This window comes from Heloderma suspectum, chromosome 11 (assembly GCF_057233095.1).
Source record: "Heloderma suspectum isolate Gila_16-S chromosome 11, 16-S_ref, whole genome shotgun sequence".
Lineage (NCBI taxonomy): Eukaryota > Metazoa > Chordata > Lepidosauria > Squamata > Helodermatidae > Heloderma > Heloderma suspectum.
In genome coordinates this window covers 17805793-17823375 of record NC_139468.1, presented here as the reverse complement: position 1 = coordinate 17823375, position 17583 = coordinate 17805793, and the positions used below count along the sequence as shown (strand labels likewise).

Genomic DNA, 17583 nt, shown 5'->3' with positions numbered 1-17583 from the left:
GATTATCAGAGAATATGACAATATATGACTCTTTCAAATGTCTTGTGTTTTGTGGGAGAACTGCAGCTTTACATTGGGCAAGCCATGAATTCAAATCTTCAGTCAGTAGGATGCTGTCCCAGCTAGCATCCTCTTAAGATCTCCCAGACAAGCCTCCAGGGAGAACATTTATCCAATGTTCACTTCCTGATGCAATAAGAAATAGTCATACTAAACTGCAGTTGTGACTTTACACAAAACAGCATTGCCTTAGAATGTATGGAGTATTCTGTCCTTTCTTCCCTTTACTGCTTCATGACCTTTCTCAAAGCAGCACATTCTAGTTTTGAAATCATCTTAGCCTCCTGTAGCACTTTGGTAAATTCCAGGATGACAAATGAATAAGGCACTTTTTCCTAGTAGATGATGTGAGAATATGTATAGAAGATTAGCTGGGCATCTGCCAAAGGTGGTAGACCTCTGTTCTGAGGATGCTGTTGTTGTAAAAGGCATTTGGATAACAATGCTGCCCTTTGAAATGGTACTTGAGGAGAAGAACTGAATCAGCAGAATGTGAATCACAGACTCTGTCCTCTCAGATTGAGGGTGTCCCTCATGCGCGCACAAACAAATCACTTTCTAAAAGGCCATATTTGAAAACAAGGCTCTATTAAGAAGTATCTGAGTCCCAAAAGTGGTCTTGAACATAAATATGAGCATGCAGTTGATTTGCATTTATTTTGCTTTGGTCACTATATTCGTAGCATATGTAAGAAATGACATCAGTATAGGAAATGGAAGAAGAGAGTGAGATGAAGAAACAACAGGGGAAGACAATATGGCAACCATCTGTTCCATTTTTAAAGAAATACTCCATTTATGGTATATGTTAAAACGCTCATCATTCAAGAGTCTAATTAAGCTGTGCTGTAGGGATTAAAGCTGATTTTAGTTCCTTTGAGAGAGAGAGAGAGAGAGAGAGAGATCAGGCTGCATGGTAGAGACTACATTTCTGCAAGTTACAGCAGAGATAAGGGTAAATGGAATGGAAGCATCTCATTCTAACTGGCAGAGCAGCAGTATAGATAAATTATTCTGTAGACTTGTTAACATTCTTTTGAAATACCATTCTATTCCCTTTTAAATTTTGTTTTCTGTTAATACTAATTATGTGAGTTTAGATGTATTGTCTGATAGTAAACAGGTTATCTATTTATTATTTATTTATTTAAAATATTTTTTAGCTGCCTTTCAGGGCAGAAGCCCTCCCAAGGCAGCTTACCACAATAAAATACATACAAACAGTTAAAATATTAAAAGTGATAAAAACAATAAAAACAACAAAATCTGAATTGATCTGAATCCAAGGATTCCAAATGTGAGACAAGCTTCCCTAGGGAAATGCAGGTGATCATTCGGGAAGTTAGTAAACTACTGTCACATACAGGCATTCCTAAGTTCTTACGCATTTGTCTCAGGGCTCAGTTTGTGCCAGGTTGGAGAGGCAAGGCTGGTTACAGCAAGGCAGCGGAGAAGTGAGAGAGGTCTAGGAACATTGGAAGATGCCTTATACCTGGTCCATCTAGCCCAGTATTGTTGGCACTGACTGGCAGTGGCTCTCAAGGGTTTCAGAGGTCTTTTCCAGCCCTGCCTGGAGATGCTGGGGCTTGAACCTGGAATCTTCTGCTTGCAAAGTATGTACTCTACCACTGAGCCACAGCTCGTCCCCTGCTGCAAGGAACAGCAGCAGAGTTGCTTTGTTGCAAGCCTGGAAGTTTTTATAGCAGGGGTGGGGAACCTCTTTCAGCCTGAGGGCTGAATTTAATGTCAAAAGAGCTCTCGGGGCTGCATTCCAGTGGTGGGTGGGGCCAAGGGCATGGGGCCCCAAACACAAAAAATACCAACATATTTTAACATAATGCTCTTATTGCCAGTAACTAAGCCTTAGGAGGGGCATTTCAGCCTTTTAGAATGGGAAAAATTGTGTCAGGATGCTGGGAAACATCAAACAATCAGCGGCCAGTGAAAGGAGGAACCCCAGAAGGCCAAGTTTGGCCATCGGGCCTGAGATTCTCCACTCCTGTTTTATAGAGATCAGGATTTGCTGTATGACCTGCTTTAACTTAATTATGATCAAGAGGCTACTTTGCTGGACATCGTGTAGTTTCCTCTTTTGGTTATATCATGGTGATGGCACATGATCAAATAAGCTGGGACCTTCACACAATACAATTTTGGGACATCCACATGGGGGTGCCTTTGGCACATGGGCTGCCTAGAGTGGCTGGGTAGCCGGCCAGATGGGCAGCTAATAAAATAAATAAATAAATAAATAAATAAATAAACAAACCTATAATTAGTATGTTTAGCTTGCTTGTTGTTATGTCTTTGTGTGGGAGAAGTGGAAACTTTTGAATATCTGACTGTTAAATCAGAACTTGGAAAACACTAAAATTTACATTGAATTTAATTGTAGTGAAATCCAGCAATTCCACACTCTGTCACTGTTGAACTGAGACAGACCTCTTCTTCCCTGTAAGAAGTAGAATGGGGGGAAAGTAAGGAAGGTGATGGCAAAAAGTGCATCTTTTACTTTCCTTCTATAAAATCAAGGCTTAACTTAGCTGATAAAATCTGCCTTCCTTGAACTCAGTGCAAAGTTCATTCTATGGGGGAAATGGTTCTATCCTTATTGGCAGTTGAGGTGATATTGTTTTACGGGTGTTCCTTTTGATAGTGACACCATCTGTAAAAGAACTTGATTTTCCCTTTATAGTCCAGTAGAAATAAGGTTGAACCTTAACATTCCTGCAAAAGAATTTGTTTTTTGAGAGAACAATTAGGCTAGCATAAGAAACAACATACTAAAGTTGCAGTGCCCAGCTTGATGCAAAACACATCTTTCCAACCCCAGTTGCTGGAAATGGCTGAGAAGTCATTTTTACGAAGTCACTATTACAATATCTCTACTTCTGGTCAAATGTGGCCCCTTTTTTGTAAATTAGCTTTTCAAAAATTTAAACTTACAGAAATTTAATAGGATCATTTGTGTTTCTGTATCTACACAATAATAGAAAAACCTCTAAATAGTTCTAAAGCCAATATTGTCAATTTCCTTAGCTATATCAGCACCTGTTGATGTTTTTGACAATCAATGACATAATCCTCTGGCATAGCCATGTCCAATCCAATGCTTGTTTGGCCAGAAAACATGGTCAAGCATGGTCCCCCATGCCAATAATAGCCAATGTGAGTAGATATAAATAAGAAACTTGAGCTGCATATACCACAATAACCTTTGAGCAACCCCAAATTCTAGGAAATGCCTTGGTTTAAAACAAAGAGGCTGGACACAATTCTACACTATTTCATAGAGGCCACTCTCTTAGAAATGTAGGTATTTGATTTGGGATGTTCCAAAGCTTATTGTGGAGTACACACACCGTTCCTTATTTGTTTCTACATATTTATCTACTATGGGCATTGAAGTTGCCACGCTGGGCAGTGCCTCGCACTGTCAAAGGGTCATATTTCTTGTTTAGTTGGCTTCTATCCTTCTCAGAGCCTGGGAAGAGGCCTCATCTACCAAACGGGCCTTTGAATTCCTTGCAGGAAGGTGACCTGCAGTGCCAAGAGTGGTCATCCTTATCTACCATGTAAATAATGCCAGCCTGACAACTGAGGATGAAAAAAACCTCCACCATTCCGTGTTGAGCAGGGCATTGCAAGTGTTAGTATGTTGTTCATGCTAGTGTGGTCTCGCAAAAAAATTATTTTGCAGGAATTTTAAAATTTGCCCTTTTATTTTGCTGTCTTTACTGGACTACTAATTTGCACCATACCTTACATCTACTTTGAATTAACTCCACACTTGTCAATGGAGTGTGGAGTTAATACAATTTAAGTGATCCACATGGACTAGGAATGAAATGCAAAGTAAAAAATGATTCCAGCAAATCATGAAACATGTGTACAAAGACAGCTTCAGCATGCTGAAACCATCCACTAGGCCTCCTAGTGTGAAATACTGGCTCTTTATTTTGGAACACTTTCTCTCCCCAGGGGAGCTTTAGGTTTGTGGAAGCAATCTTGGACAATATGGTAGCCGTTATATTGTTTTTTATATTTTAAACCTTCGCAAATCACATTTAGTCTGTCTCTGGCATGGAGGAATAGGCATTACCTTCTCTGTGCAAGCTGCTTGAAAGAATACTAAACACATGAAAGCAGAATTTTTTCTATGTATGTGAGTATTTGAAACTCACCAGGTTTCAAAGTCGTCTTTGCTTCAACCTACTCAGAAATGTAATTATTGTATTAGGTGAGGGAAGAAACCATGGTATGTCATGCTAAGCCACCCTGAGAATAAGCCACGGTGGGTTGGTGGTTTGCTCGTTACTCCTGACATAGGATCGGGCGCTCTGCAGCTTGATGTGGCTTGTTCCCCCTCAGTCCTCCCACCCATTCCTGGCATGTATCCCAGGCACCTTTGCAGCAGAAATCCTTGTTTTCTCATTCCCTGCATCAGCACCCTTTCTGCAATTGGTCCTCTGGGGTTGCCAGCTCATGAGGGAAACTCCCCAACCCCACCTCCCACATCAGGTTGCCAAATGCATGTAATTTTCTGAGCCCTTATGAATGTGGTAACGCATTTGCAAACTTCTATTTTTTATTTTTTTTTATTCAGGATCTTGTGTGAGTGCGCAGGAGTACAAGACTGCCTGTCCACTATTTAGCCCAGCCTATTGTTATCCACTTCTTGTCAATGCCCTTGTCAATTTCATCCTCCACTTTGGGGCTTGCCTTGCTGGCAAACACACCTTAAAAAAAAAAAAAAAAAGCTGCTCACTACTGAAGTAATTACCCACCCCAAAAGCTCCTTCTCCTGCAGCCTCCAGCCGGTTTTGGCTTCCTGCCGACTTCGTGCTTGTCACTTCCATCCTCTGGTCTCCATTATTAGCTGTCAGATATACATATGGGTTACAGATCAGTGATGGGGATTGGTAAAGATACTAGGAATGTATGAGAAATTTGTTTCAGTTTGTTTTTTATCAGGATTTACCCAGTTTGCACCTTCCAGGCCGAACACATATTCAATATGATTTGTGGAACAAAAAAATGTGTTCAAGAGCATGTGTACATTTGAAAAATGTGCATGAAAAAATGCGTACTTTTGAAAAATGTGCACAAATAAGTTTTAATTAACGGGAGAAGAATGCATACATTTCAAAGATGCACACAACTGATGCGTACATTTGGAAAAGTATGCACAAAAATACACATGGATTTTCATGCGAAAAGAAAAAAACAAAGCTCGCAATCTGATGCAGACTTGAGTCAGAACAAGCTTTGAGATGGAATTCAGAGAACTTCGGTGAGCTCGCGTTTTGCTGATTCTCACATCCCTAAAAGATATGCAAATTTCAAGGCAGAACAGGTAATGGGATCAGTAAACATAAACAAATTTCAGGGCAGAGCAGGGAGTGAGGGGATCATTAAATAGATACAAATTTCAAGGCAGAGCAGTAAAGCAGAGGGGAAAATTACACATATTTCTTAGCAGCAGACTTTAGAATGTGCGCACTTGTGCAAAACAAAACAAAAGTTGCAAATGCGTTCAGGACACCCTCTGGTGTCCTTTCTTCTCAATTTTTAGGAGCATGGGGCAGAAGGCATTGAGAAGGGCAGCAGCAGCACTAGCAAGATCATGAGGAGCAGCAGTGGGTTTTGCCACTCTTCTCAGGTGGCTTTCTAGCCATTCCTGACAACCCAGGATGAAGTCACCATCCAGGTTCAGACAACAAGCCACCCTGAACACAAGCCACCCTGAACAACCAGACAACAAGTTATAGGTTCTCAGGGTGGCTTGTTTGTGGAAACCAACCCATGCTGAAAAACTGCTCCAGGTTTGGATGTCATGACAAGCTACCCTGAAACAACCCATGGTGACAACCCACTATGGCTTATGTCATGTGAACCAGGTCAGTGACATGTAGTAGTTGGATTAGGATTAGGGAGATGCCATTTCAGATCTCCAGTAGCCATGAATCTCACTAGGTGACCTTGGCCCAGTCAAACTCACTCAGCCTAATCTTAGAATAAAATGAGGAATGCTATGTATGCTGCCTTGAGCTCTTTGGAAGAAAGGTAGGATATAAATGTAAATGTTTTCTGAAAATAATGCAAATAGCTGGAGATATATAACATTTTGAAAAAGCAAACTAATTATAATTAATATTTGGCCCCATTTCTAATGATCCCTTTTGCTTTTCTAGGCTGTTACTGTGCGGAATTCCATGGCTAAATCATTGTACAGTGCCCTGTTCGATTGGATAGTTTTTAGAATTAACCACGCACTTTTGAATACTAAGGACTTGGAAGAGAGCACCAAGGTAACCCTAGCCCTGAGTATGAATTTGCATGCTTTATGAAGAATTTTGTATAAATACCTGGTGAGGGGGTTGCCAGAAACCATAGCCATTTTGGCTTTGAGACATGGTTAGTGATGGTATCAAAAATAAGCACATACCTGACTTCAAAACAGGAAAAAAAAGCAGCCAATCTTGCTGCTTCCTGTCAGAGGAACATTTACAAAATCAAGCTTTTTGAGAGGTTGAATGAACTGGCAGCTGTAAGTAGTATTTCCTTTTGAGCCTTGAATTAGAAATAGACCTATAAATGTTCCCATGCTCTGTCTGGCAACTCAATTGTCTGACAGTACGGTGCACAGCCACCCCACCTACCTTGATTTGCGAATTAGCTTCATCTGAGGGAAAGCCCTTTCTAGCTCCAGGTAAAATAATAAAATCAAATTGGGAAAAATGCACCCACAGTGGACCAGGCTAGATAGTAGTTAAATGGACCCACCATGTAGTGGGGAGCGATATCACACCTTCTACGTCCACCTGGTGAGATCACACCTTCTATGTCCACCTGTCCTGCCTCTGACATCACTGTGTCTTCACATGTGGGTATGACATTCTTGAGCATACAGGCATAAGTCCTGATCATGTGGTCAGTATTCCAGATAAAATCTAGGCATATTCATATTAGATTTTACATGCAGACAACTTTAAGAACATTAGCATTGGGATAGAAACAGGGGGCTGGGAGGTGTGCTCTTGCTCATTCCAGTAGAAGGCATCATAAAATCCAGCCTAGTGTCTTCCTTTGGGAGAGTATGGATGTTGAATGATGCAGGTCAGCTCTATGCCTCAGTGATTACAATTTTCTGAGCACGGTTTGAATTATTGCGGTTTATTCCTGATGTGCAGATTGATTCCTCAGTTTCCCCCAGTTTCATTTGAAAGATTACAGTAATTGCTTTCAGATGCCATAAGACTGTAAGCTCTTTTACTGCTGTTCTTTTACTGCTGAACGTTAATGCATAGCCTTTCTGACTGCACCAATCAAGTTAGGGTTATGGGCTTAATGCACCCCAAGCAGATAACTATAATGTTCAGCACTTAGCAGATTGCAAATAAAACCCAATTGTTCAGGCTCAGTATGGGTCATTGTTTCACACTTGGTATGAGACTTATATGTATAATATTGGTGACGTTATCTGCCACAAAAACCTGCTGTTTGTGGGAGTTAAATCTATATAGCATGTTCTAGTTTGGTTTTCTTGTAATATTATAGGCTTTTATAGCATTGCAAAACATTCATCTCTTTCCCCCACCCACCTTTCTTTTCTTAAAAGGTTTAATCTACTGTGTAAATATTGGGTGCATAGTGACCATCATGCTTTATGACTCTTAAATTATACCTATATTTGGTACATGAAATACATACATGCAGAATTTAAGATCTGTTACCTTTTCATGTTGAAAAACTCGTGTCAGTACTTTTGTACCCATTAAGTGCTTCTTCCCTGACAGTGATGGTTGTCAGTGGTGCTTGATTTTTTTTTAAAAAAACACATATTTCTATGATTGAATACTTAACAAATGGCTCCTGTGAAAATGTTAATGTATCCTACTGAAGAGAACCTTAAAAATGCAACCACTCTTACGAAAAGGTTTAAAACACAATAGATCAAGAAAAAGGTGATACTAAAACTGGATATGGTGTCTTGCATTCAAACATGAATATATCCATTTTGTTCTGGTTGAGTCTTGACTAAAACATAGGTCTGGTTCTAAAAAACTATATTTATTAGACTTTGGACACAGAAATTGAGCATCTGACCTTCAGCTTCCATGCATGAAAATGCAAATGTAAAAAAGCTGCAATAAAAATCCAAGATCATTTTTGGATGAAGGATGCTATGCATATATTTCCTAAATCACTCGCTCACTCGCTCACTCACTCACTAAATCTGAGGAACCCTGGTTGGCCTCAAAATATCTCACCCATGAAGTTACATGGAAATAACAAAAAGGCCAGCTTTAAAATCTGGGAATATGTCATCCATGCCAAATAATGAAGAGATTGGATGTGTTTAAATAAACATAACAGTAGACATGGTAGTTTATTGCATCTGTATCCAACATAATTCCTGCATTTTCCCCCTCTTCAGGAGGAAAACCCGCTTGCACTTAATACTGTGGCACTGATCATATTTACTCCATGTAGAGCTTATATCTCACATTTTGCTCTGGGAGGAGAGATGCAACTGCAGCCAGCAGGTGCCTTATCCACTAGAACAGAGCTTTCCAAACTGTGTGCCGCAACACATTAGTGTGTCAGCAGCAGTGTGTAGGTGTGTCGCGTGAAATGCAGAAAATTGTGCGGAAGGGCACTGCAGAGCTCCCTTACTCGCGTTTGCTTCCCCTGGCCCCTCCCCCGGAACTTCCTAAAGCAGCTAATGTTAAAGCAGCTAAGGCTTAGCTGCTTTAACATTAGCTGCTTTAGGATCATGTGGCGTCTTGACGTAGGGCGCACGTGATTGGTGGTGTTGGAGCAGTATGGCAAGGTAGAGGCGCGGGGCGAAGAGAGGGGAGGGGAGGCGCCGCCCTGGGAGCAGAGCTTGGCTGACGCCGGCACGAAGTGGCAGCGGCCCCTGGCCCTGCGAGATTTCGAGCGTGCCCTTCACAGACTTCTGCACCGCGCTTCTGCACGGCCAGGCCAGAGTAGCGCACGGGTGGAAACACCGACTGGGACTGCACCAAGCGAGCCGTCCGCCATCTTGGCCAGTTGGAACAGAGCTCAGTGGAGGGCAGAAGCCTCAGAATCAGTGTGCTCCCAATCACCCGGGCAAGTGCAGCTGCACGCTGTCACCCAGTCAACCCACCTGCTGCTGGCTGAAGGGAGGCCACCCTCCCAAACCCAATGTGGCAAACAGCAAGCCACCCACCACTTGGCACTTATAATTTGATTTCTGCCATTTATTTTTATTTTTACTCTGCTGTAATTGTGGATTAACCACCCACCGGCAGTATACCACCGGAGAGTGCTAGAAATGGACTCTGGATATCGGCACTGCAAATATTTACAGCAATATAGCCTTGTAGTGAGACATATATTTAGACCATTTTTGTTGGACTTTTGCTTCTCTACTTCATGTGTTTTTGCAGCTGAGCTCCTACCTGGGCCTATGTGTCCTAATATGTATTGTAAATACTTTAGTTAATTTTGTTTATTTTTCACATTTTCTTGCACTTATTTACATACTGTTACTCATAAATGACAACAATGTATGTTATTATCTTAAAAATCATATATTTTTAAAAATATAAATGAAAGGTTTTCATGAGATATGTTCTATCCCCATACATTTCATTATTACAATTTATGTATGTGTCTGTATCTCTTATAACGGGTTAGTTTAACCTCCAGTTTGCTAGTAAAACTGAATTACCGTGTCACGAAATGATGCATGTCTAAAAAGTGTGTCACCAAAGTTTGGAAAGCTCTGCACTAGAAGTTAATGATTAGTAGAGTGTGCGTGCACCCCCTGTAATGGCAATAGTCACAATATCTCTAAAAGAGGCATAGTCTGTGTTCGGACGATCAGCAGGGAAAACAACGCAGTGTCAGTTGCTTCCCCTGCCCCCTTGTGTGGCGGCTGCGTGACCAGGATTACTGATTGCCAGTGCTGCATTGTGGGTTGCCAACCCCAGTGCCTGGGCATAGTATATTTTCACCCACCCTACAACCCATGGCTTGCAGTATGGGTGAATATGTACTACACCTGCACCAGGTTTTCAAAAAGGGATCCGGGCGAAATTACAGGCCAGTTAGCTTAACATCTGTTCTGAGTAAATTGGTTGAAGGCATTATTAAAGATAAAATTAGTAAGCATATAGAAGGACAAGCCCTGCTGAAAAAGGATCAACATGGTTCTGCGAAGGTAAATCCTGTCTCACTAACTTTTTAGAGTTCTTTGAAATTAGAAAACAAATTGAGAATAAAACTGCCAATATCATACTGCCTTTATACAAGTCTGTGGTACGACCACACTTCGAATACTGTGTACAGTTCTGGTCACCATACCTAAAATAAGATAATGTAGAGCTGGAAAAAGTGCAGAAAAGGGCAACTAAAATGATCAAGGAGCTGGAGCATCTCCCCTATGAGGGAAGGTTACAACAGCTGGGATTGTTTAGCTTGGAAAAAAGGAGGATAAGGGTAGACATGAGAGAGGTGTACAAAATTATGCATGGTGTGGAGAATGTGGATAGGGAGACATTTTTCTCCCTCTCTCAAAATAATAGAACCTGGTATCATCCTATGAAGCTGATTGGTGGAAGATTCAGGACAGATAGAAGGAAGGTCTTCTTCACACAGTGCATAGTTAAATCATGGAATTTGCTACCACAGGATGTAGTTATAGCCACCCATTTGGATGGCTTTAAAAGGGGGTAAGACAAATTCCTGGAGGAGGAAGCCATCAATGGCTACTGGTCCTGATGTTTGTGTGCTACCTCCAATACCAGAGGCAATGGGCCTGTGTACACCCGTTGCTGGGGAACATGGGCAGGAAGGTGGTGTTGTGCTCATGTCCTGCTTGTGGATTCCTGATCAACAGCTGGTTGGCCATTGTGTGAAAGGAATGTTGGACTAGATGGACCCTTGGTCTGATCCAGTGGGGCACTTCTTATGTTCAGACAACATAGCAACCCACAACGTGGCGTGGGTATTTAGGGTAATCCCAGTCCCGCGACCAGCATGCACAGGGGCAGGGGAAACAACTGACACTGTGTTGTTTCCCCCACTTATCGTCTGAACAAACTCATAGCATTAGAAACAGATGAAAAGAGTTATGTTGCTGGTAATTAGGGATGTACTTTATATTGCCCTTTTTTCAAGGTGAGGTTAAAAGGTTTGTTATACACTACAGTGGTTCATATAATTTCATAGGGCCTTGATCTGGTGGTTGTGGATGTGTGTCTAGCTAAAGCTTCCCATTTGATATTAATAATTCCATTTAAATTATTCATTTCCTGTTAATGACTTCCATCATGACTATGCGTGAATGTGGACTTTTAATTAGCTAGGTAGCTGAATATTCCTAATAGGAAGTGTTGTAATACTATGTCTGGCTGTAGCTCAGTTTTACTACTTAAAAATGGATAATGAAAATAATGTGAAATTCCTGATAAATGTTACATTTTGGCAGACATTTCCTTTTATGTTACAGGCATGCATACGGCAAAATCTATATATATAATAGATACTATGGAAAAAGATTACATGTTGTAAGATCAAGACTAGAAATACTACTTAGCAGGGATATCAACTACATAACCCTTTAAAAAGTGTGTTTCTTTAGCAGTTCTATAGATATGCTTAGATGTAGGTTAGAAAATTTTGCACTGCTGTATTTTTCTGTTGAAACAGAAAATGTGAAAAACTTTCCATTTGGAAAATACACTTTCTCTATAACATGGATACAACAACAAGCAAATTTGGCAATTAGATACAGCATTAGTCAAGTTTAAATTAAAATTGTCATTAACTTCTTTCAGGTGCCTAAGTAAAGTACATTTATGCACACAACTCTTCAGACATGCTAAAACTAGTACATAAACAGTTTACAGAGTCTTCATTTTTTCTTAAAATCTAAACAGTGTCAGGAAAATATATGCTATTGAGTTGTCATGTCTTAAAATAGTTACAAGTGTTCCCCGTAAAAATGTTTTCAAGTAGAGCTTTGATTTTGGATATAACATTTTAAACCAAAGTAAATGTGGTTTATTTTATTTTCCCCTCCCCCTAATCAAATATTCAGCTCAGTTAGTTTTGGCTATTAGAGGAGAGGGGAACTTGTGAGATATTTATATAGCATGTCAAGCTAACATGGCATGCATTTTAGGGGGAGGGGTTGTTTACTAAATATAAGCCATATCAATACACTAAAACAGATTTCAAACGATTTTAGAAGAGCAGAAAATTTCTAGATTCATGTTTTTCCATAAAACCAAATCACTTTTTGGATGATCTTAGGAATACTTTGCTTTAACTGTTCAAACCCTTTAGGAATATGAGATGTTAATAATAATTTGGGGGAATAAATGACAACTCAGTTTTGTAAAACTACTTCAGAAGAAATGGGTTGTTCATAGACAGAGTGCTTCCATCAGATGTTCTCAGTGGTATCTCCTCAACAATCCTTTTCAAATGTCAGCTCAGATTCTACTAATCACCCAAGTAGGAAAATGCTCCAGGTTTTCTTTAACTAGGCATGCTCAGGAGTTGTACATATCCATTTTGGTAGAATGAAAACTAAATTGTAATGATGGTTTGAGCATGAGGGGGATCTTTGGCCTTTTGTGACAATACTGGCCCAACAGAATGCAGCAGTAGCAAAGGTCTTAATATTTGTGTTCTTATGTTACAGACCTTGTCCATTGGAGTACTTGATATTTTTGGGTTTGAAGATTATGAAAGTAATAGCTTTGAACAATTCTGTATTAATTTTGCGAATGAACGTTTACAACACTATTTTAACCAACACATCTTTAAACTGGAGCAAGTAAGTCTGTAAAACTACATAGTTGCTATATTTTTCCTGATCATTGATATAAATTTCACCTGAATATAATTTCAATAGATTATCTTCACCCCCAGATGATGGTGGTTCATGTGCGTTACTCTGTTTTTGTTACACTAGAATGTGCTGCAAACAGTGAAGTACTTGGCTGGCAGTTCCTAACTCAGGATGCATTCAACAAAACTCTATGAATGTGTCTTGATCTCCCAGATGCTGTGAAGGCCTTGCCTTCCAGCCTAGAGCCTTAGCTTCTAACTGACTGCCATCTCACCTTAGGCCACTTCTCATGCAATATCTATGGAACCACTAATAGGTTAGGTATACAGACAGATGCAGGACATGAGATCCAGTCTCTGGACAGTTGCAGAAGTGTTTTCTCCAAAAAGAAGGCACTCTGTGCATGCTCATGGGTATCTTACTGTTGGAACTCTAGATGTTCAGAGGCTTTCAGCGCAAGGTTCCGGAATGTTTGTAAACCTAAGGTGGCAACACGACACAGGTCACATGCCAGAGGTTGTAGCTACCACAGACTCCCTTGTACTCGCTCTTGGGAGCAGTTTGATCAGAGATGAGGCTCTGAAAAGGTTCTAGGAGAGATTGGACTTCACTGTCATCCAGAAGACAGTTTCTGTAGATCATAGAATTCTGTTTTGTCAGCACTTTTGATACCTGATAGTTTTTTTTAATCTGATCAATGTTTGCTTTCTTTATTTTTTAACTGGTTTTGTTGATGGTTTTGTTGTATTTTATTATATTTTTGTGATTTTAGAGTCACGATGTTAATGTTTATGTGGCATGGTGTTTTATATAGGTTGCTTTTTGGGTAGGGCAGAATATTAATCAAATACAGAAAAATAATTTGACAGGTCCAAGCATTCCTTTTATCATCCATCAAATCAAATCCTAGACATAACTCAGGTGTGCAGTCCCTCCTCCCTGGGGGAGATTGATCCACCTCCATGGCTTCCTCCATGATTTGGCTAAACACTCACCCAATCTTTGGCCCTGGAATGAGCTGCAGAGCCTTGGGTTGGCAAAGGGGAGCAGAATTGATGGTAGTTCCTTTCCCTCAATTTGCCCCTCTGGCAGGCTCCAGGCAACTGTCACCTTCTCAGTCCTTGTGGGTTTGGAGAGAATTAAGGCATCATTTTGACCCCCTACTTTTGTCCGCACAAAACAAAGAACAGGGAGATTTTCCAGTGGAAGAGACCTTCCCCTGCCTCCCCTCCACCCCAGGTCTTCTTATATCTGTACAAGTGCAGAGACATGACAAATAAATATACCAATAATGGGCAAGTTTTGTTGGTATAGCACCAGGGCCCAAAATACTGCCGGAGCTTCTTTATGGGCTGCTTCACACATAACATAGGAAAAACACCTGTATGCCATCATGTATGTAAATTGTGTGTCTACTTTTCTATGGTTATACAGTTTGCTTTAATGCTGATTAAATGTTGCATGGGTTTTTGTAATGTAACCTCCCCCGACCCCAGGAAGAATACAGACTTGAAGGCATCAGCTGGCATAACATAGACTACATAGACAACTCTGGTTGCATAAACCTCATCAGTAAAAAGCCAACAGGGCTGCTCCATCTGCTGGATGAGGAAAGCAAGTGAGTATTCTATCTCCCCACTCTTGAAGGTATCAAGATGAGGTGCTGCCTTTATTGCAGGCGAGTAGCAGCCTATAAGGAGAAATAAAAATAAGAAAGGTCTTGTATGACCATCTTAGCACACATTTTAAAGTTCTCCTTACTGTTATGCAGGATGATATACCTGAGCAAGCAACACGCACAGGGTGAGAGCTCATGCAAAGTAGTTTGGTCATGGGACAGGTGGGACCTGACACAAAACATTGCAATGCAATGTGCCATCCAGCTATCCTCATTTCCTGGATACTCGGTTACATTCTCTTCCCCCACACCCAATGTTCTCTTCACTACTCTGTGGCCACTGAGCATGCTCAGTCCACATTGGGCTGGTTTGCCCCCTTCCCTTAGAGTTTTTGTAAAGATTTTTTTGTACTCCTCCAAACTTAGGAGTTCCCCAAGCCTGCTGATACCTCTCTTGTGCGTGGGTAGTGTGTTTTTGGCTATATAACGCAGAGAATGAGTTTGCTATTAGTATAACTGTATGGGATAGAAGTTCTGATCAATTCCACTGTGTTAAGACAGCAGGAAAAGCCATTTTGGAAATGTGTTCTGGAGATGTGCCTTATCCAGCAGTCATTGTATCTCCTTAATTATCCTTTCAGTTCTCCCCTGGTTTTCTGTCCCCCCTCCCCCCCGACTATTGGCATCTGGTGTAATTTCTTTTCTTAGATGGAAAAGTTCAACTTCTCAGTCTCTTAGGGATCTATGGGTTATGGGACTTAATGGGCATGAAAATAGCCTGTTTATTCAAAGGAGGATAACTCCCCCCCCCAAACAATGAAAACTTGGTGGTCCCAGGGCCAACACAAGACATTTTGCTATCTATTGCAGAATAGCAAATGGTGCCCCCTTCCTAAGTCAAGGTGCATAGTCTGGCTAAGTTATTTTGGCCTCAAAGATGGAAAATCCCACATACGCCTCTCTCTCTGGAAGTAAAAATACAATAATTAAATTAAATAACAAACAATTTGCTTGCCCTTTTCTGACAATCCAGATCAGCTGCCTGATGTGGCTGCCTTATTCTGCCTAATGGTGGGACCATCTCTGTGAAGGAAATGAGTCTCTTTCTATTTGCTGCAATCACACATAGGAGCAGTCTATTTGGGTTCTGTGCACAGACTAATAGGGAATGAGATCCCAAGGGAAAATACTGTGTTAAAAATCAATCCAGTGAATTACAGCTGAAAGTGATTATTAGACAGTTTGGGAGCATGAATAGCTAGGGTCCTCAAGGTTTTTAAAAACAAATTGTGTTAGTGTGAAGTAATGCCTGTAGAATAGGTATCAGAAGCCCAATTACTCTAGCGCACAGACTGCTTTGCTCTGTGATTGCTGAAGTGATGCTTTAAGGTAAAAATAGTGCACTCTTAGGGCTGCTATATGCATTAAATTTTTCCTGCATGGAAACAATCTCCAGGTAAAACAAAAAAATATGCTCCACGTTTGTTTAACATGTGATGTGATGGTTGTTTTGCTACCACTGTTTAGTCTCTCCACTAAACAGCACTTAGATGCATAGTGTCTGTGTACTGGGGGGAGAGAGTGGAGATCTAATCAATTTTAGACCTAAAGTCATGTTATCAATAATAAGAATACTGCTTATTATGTTGCTGCAATTCACATTTTTACTATTAGTTGATACAGGACCTGGACATCCCTATTTGGGATTAGAAGTTTCACAGGAATAAATAAGTTCTTGTATGGTCATGTCAGTATCTAAGAAAAACATTCATGTTCCACCCCATGTTTATTTAGTTTCCCACAAGCCACGAATCAAACGCTCCTAGAGAAGTTTAAGCGTCAGCATGAAGGAAACCTCTACATTGAATTTCCAACTGTGATGGAACCGGCCTTCATCATAAAACACTATGCTGGAAAAGTTAAATATGGTGTGAAGGTCTGTATGTTGTTCACTGCTACCAATTTATCTTAAAATAGATATACTTCTTTTGTTTAACACTAGAAAATCATAATCATTTGTCAGTTGGGTGATATATACATCAAATAAATAACATTCACACGAATGGCATACTACAGAGTGGATATGACTGTAGATGTTTTAGGAACATAGGAAGCTGCCTTATCACTCTGGACCATTTGTCTATCTAGCTCAGTATTGTCTACACCAGGGGTGGGGAACGATTCTCCTTCAGGGGAAGTGGTCAGGGAGCTGCATACTGGTGGCCAGTGGGGACAAAACATGTGCACACACCCCACATTCTCACTTACCCACGTACCCTTTCTCACCAAGCAACATGGAAATGCAAAAAATTGCCCATGGAGGAAGAAAGAGTGATCACTTTCTCCATGAGCAAATTGCATTATTTCCATGCTGTGGGATGCTAAAGGCTGCCTTTCCCCTGCTGAGGCATAGTGGTTAGTGCATTGGGCTGTGACTCGGGAGATCTGGTTTCTAGTCCCCATTTGGCCATGAAGCTCACTGGGTGACTCTGGACCAGTCACTGACTCTCAGGCTAACTTACCTCACAGGGTTGTTGTGAGGATAAAATGGAGAGGAGGAGGAGGACTGTGTGCACGGCCTTGGGCTCCTTGGAGGAAAGGCAGGATATAAATGTAACAAATTAACAAATACATAAAATAAACGGAAGGGGTGGCAGGGGCGTGGGCGGTTAACCTTCCTTGCTTGTTATCTCCCCCACCCCACCGAATTCTCAGCTGATAAGAGATTACAGTTCAGCTGTGGGGCGGGGGGGGGGAGTGGGTCTGCAGAGAGTGGATGGGTCTTCAGGAGAAGCTGGCAAGCCAGAGCATCCTCATCCCCAGTCTAAACTAACTGGCAGTGACTATCCAGGGTTTCAGACAGGGATATTTCCCAGACTTAACTGGAGATGCCAAGGATTGAACCTAGAAACGTTGAACTTGGCATGTGTTCTATCACCGAGCTATGGCCCTTCTATTGAAGATAGAGTCTGGAGTTTCTGAATGATTATCAGGATTCCTCAAACCATTCTAGCACTGGTAACTCAGTGTACTTTGTTGTGGTACAAATGCA

General features: G+C 41.0%; 1 protein-coding gene across 7 annotated transcripts in view; it reads left to right on the top strand.

Moving 5' to 3' along the window:
- MYO9A (myosin IXA) overlaps nt 1-17583 on the top strand; it is a 196268-nt gene that overhangs the window by 111367 nt on the left and 67318 nt on the right. For all 7 annotated transcript variants that reach the window (XM_084817052.1, XM_084817051.1, XM_084817050.1 and 4 more), the window contains 4 exons: nt 6255-6371; nt 12764-12898; nt 14410-14531; nt 16326-16467. In XM_084817052.1, coding sequence (XP_084673178.1) covers nt 6255-6371; nt 12764-12898; nt 14410-14531; nt 16326-16467 — 516 coding nt within the window. The remainder of the gene's footprint in view (nt 1-6254; nt 6372-12763; nt 12899-14409; nt 14532-16325; nt 16468-17583) is intronic.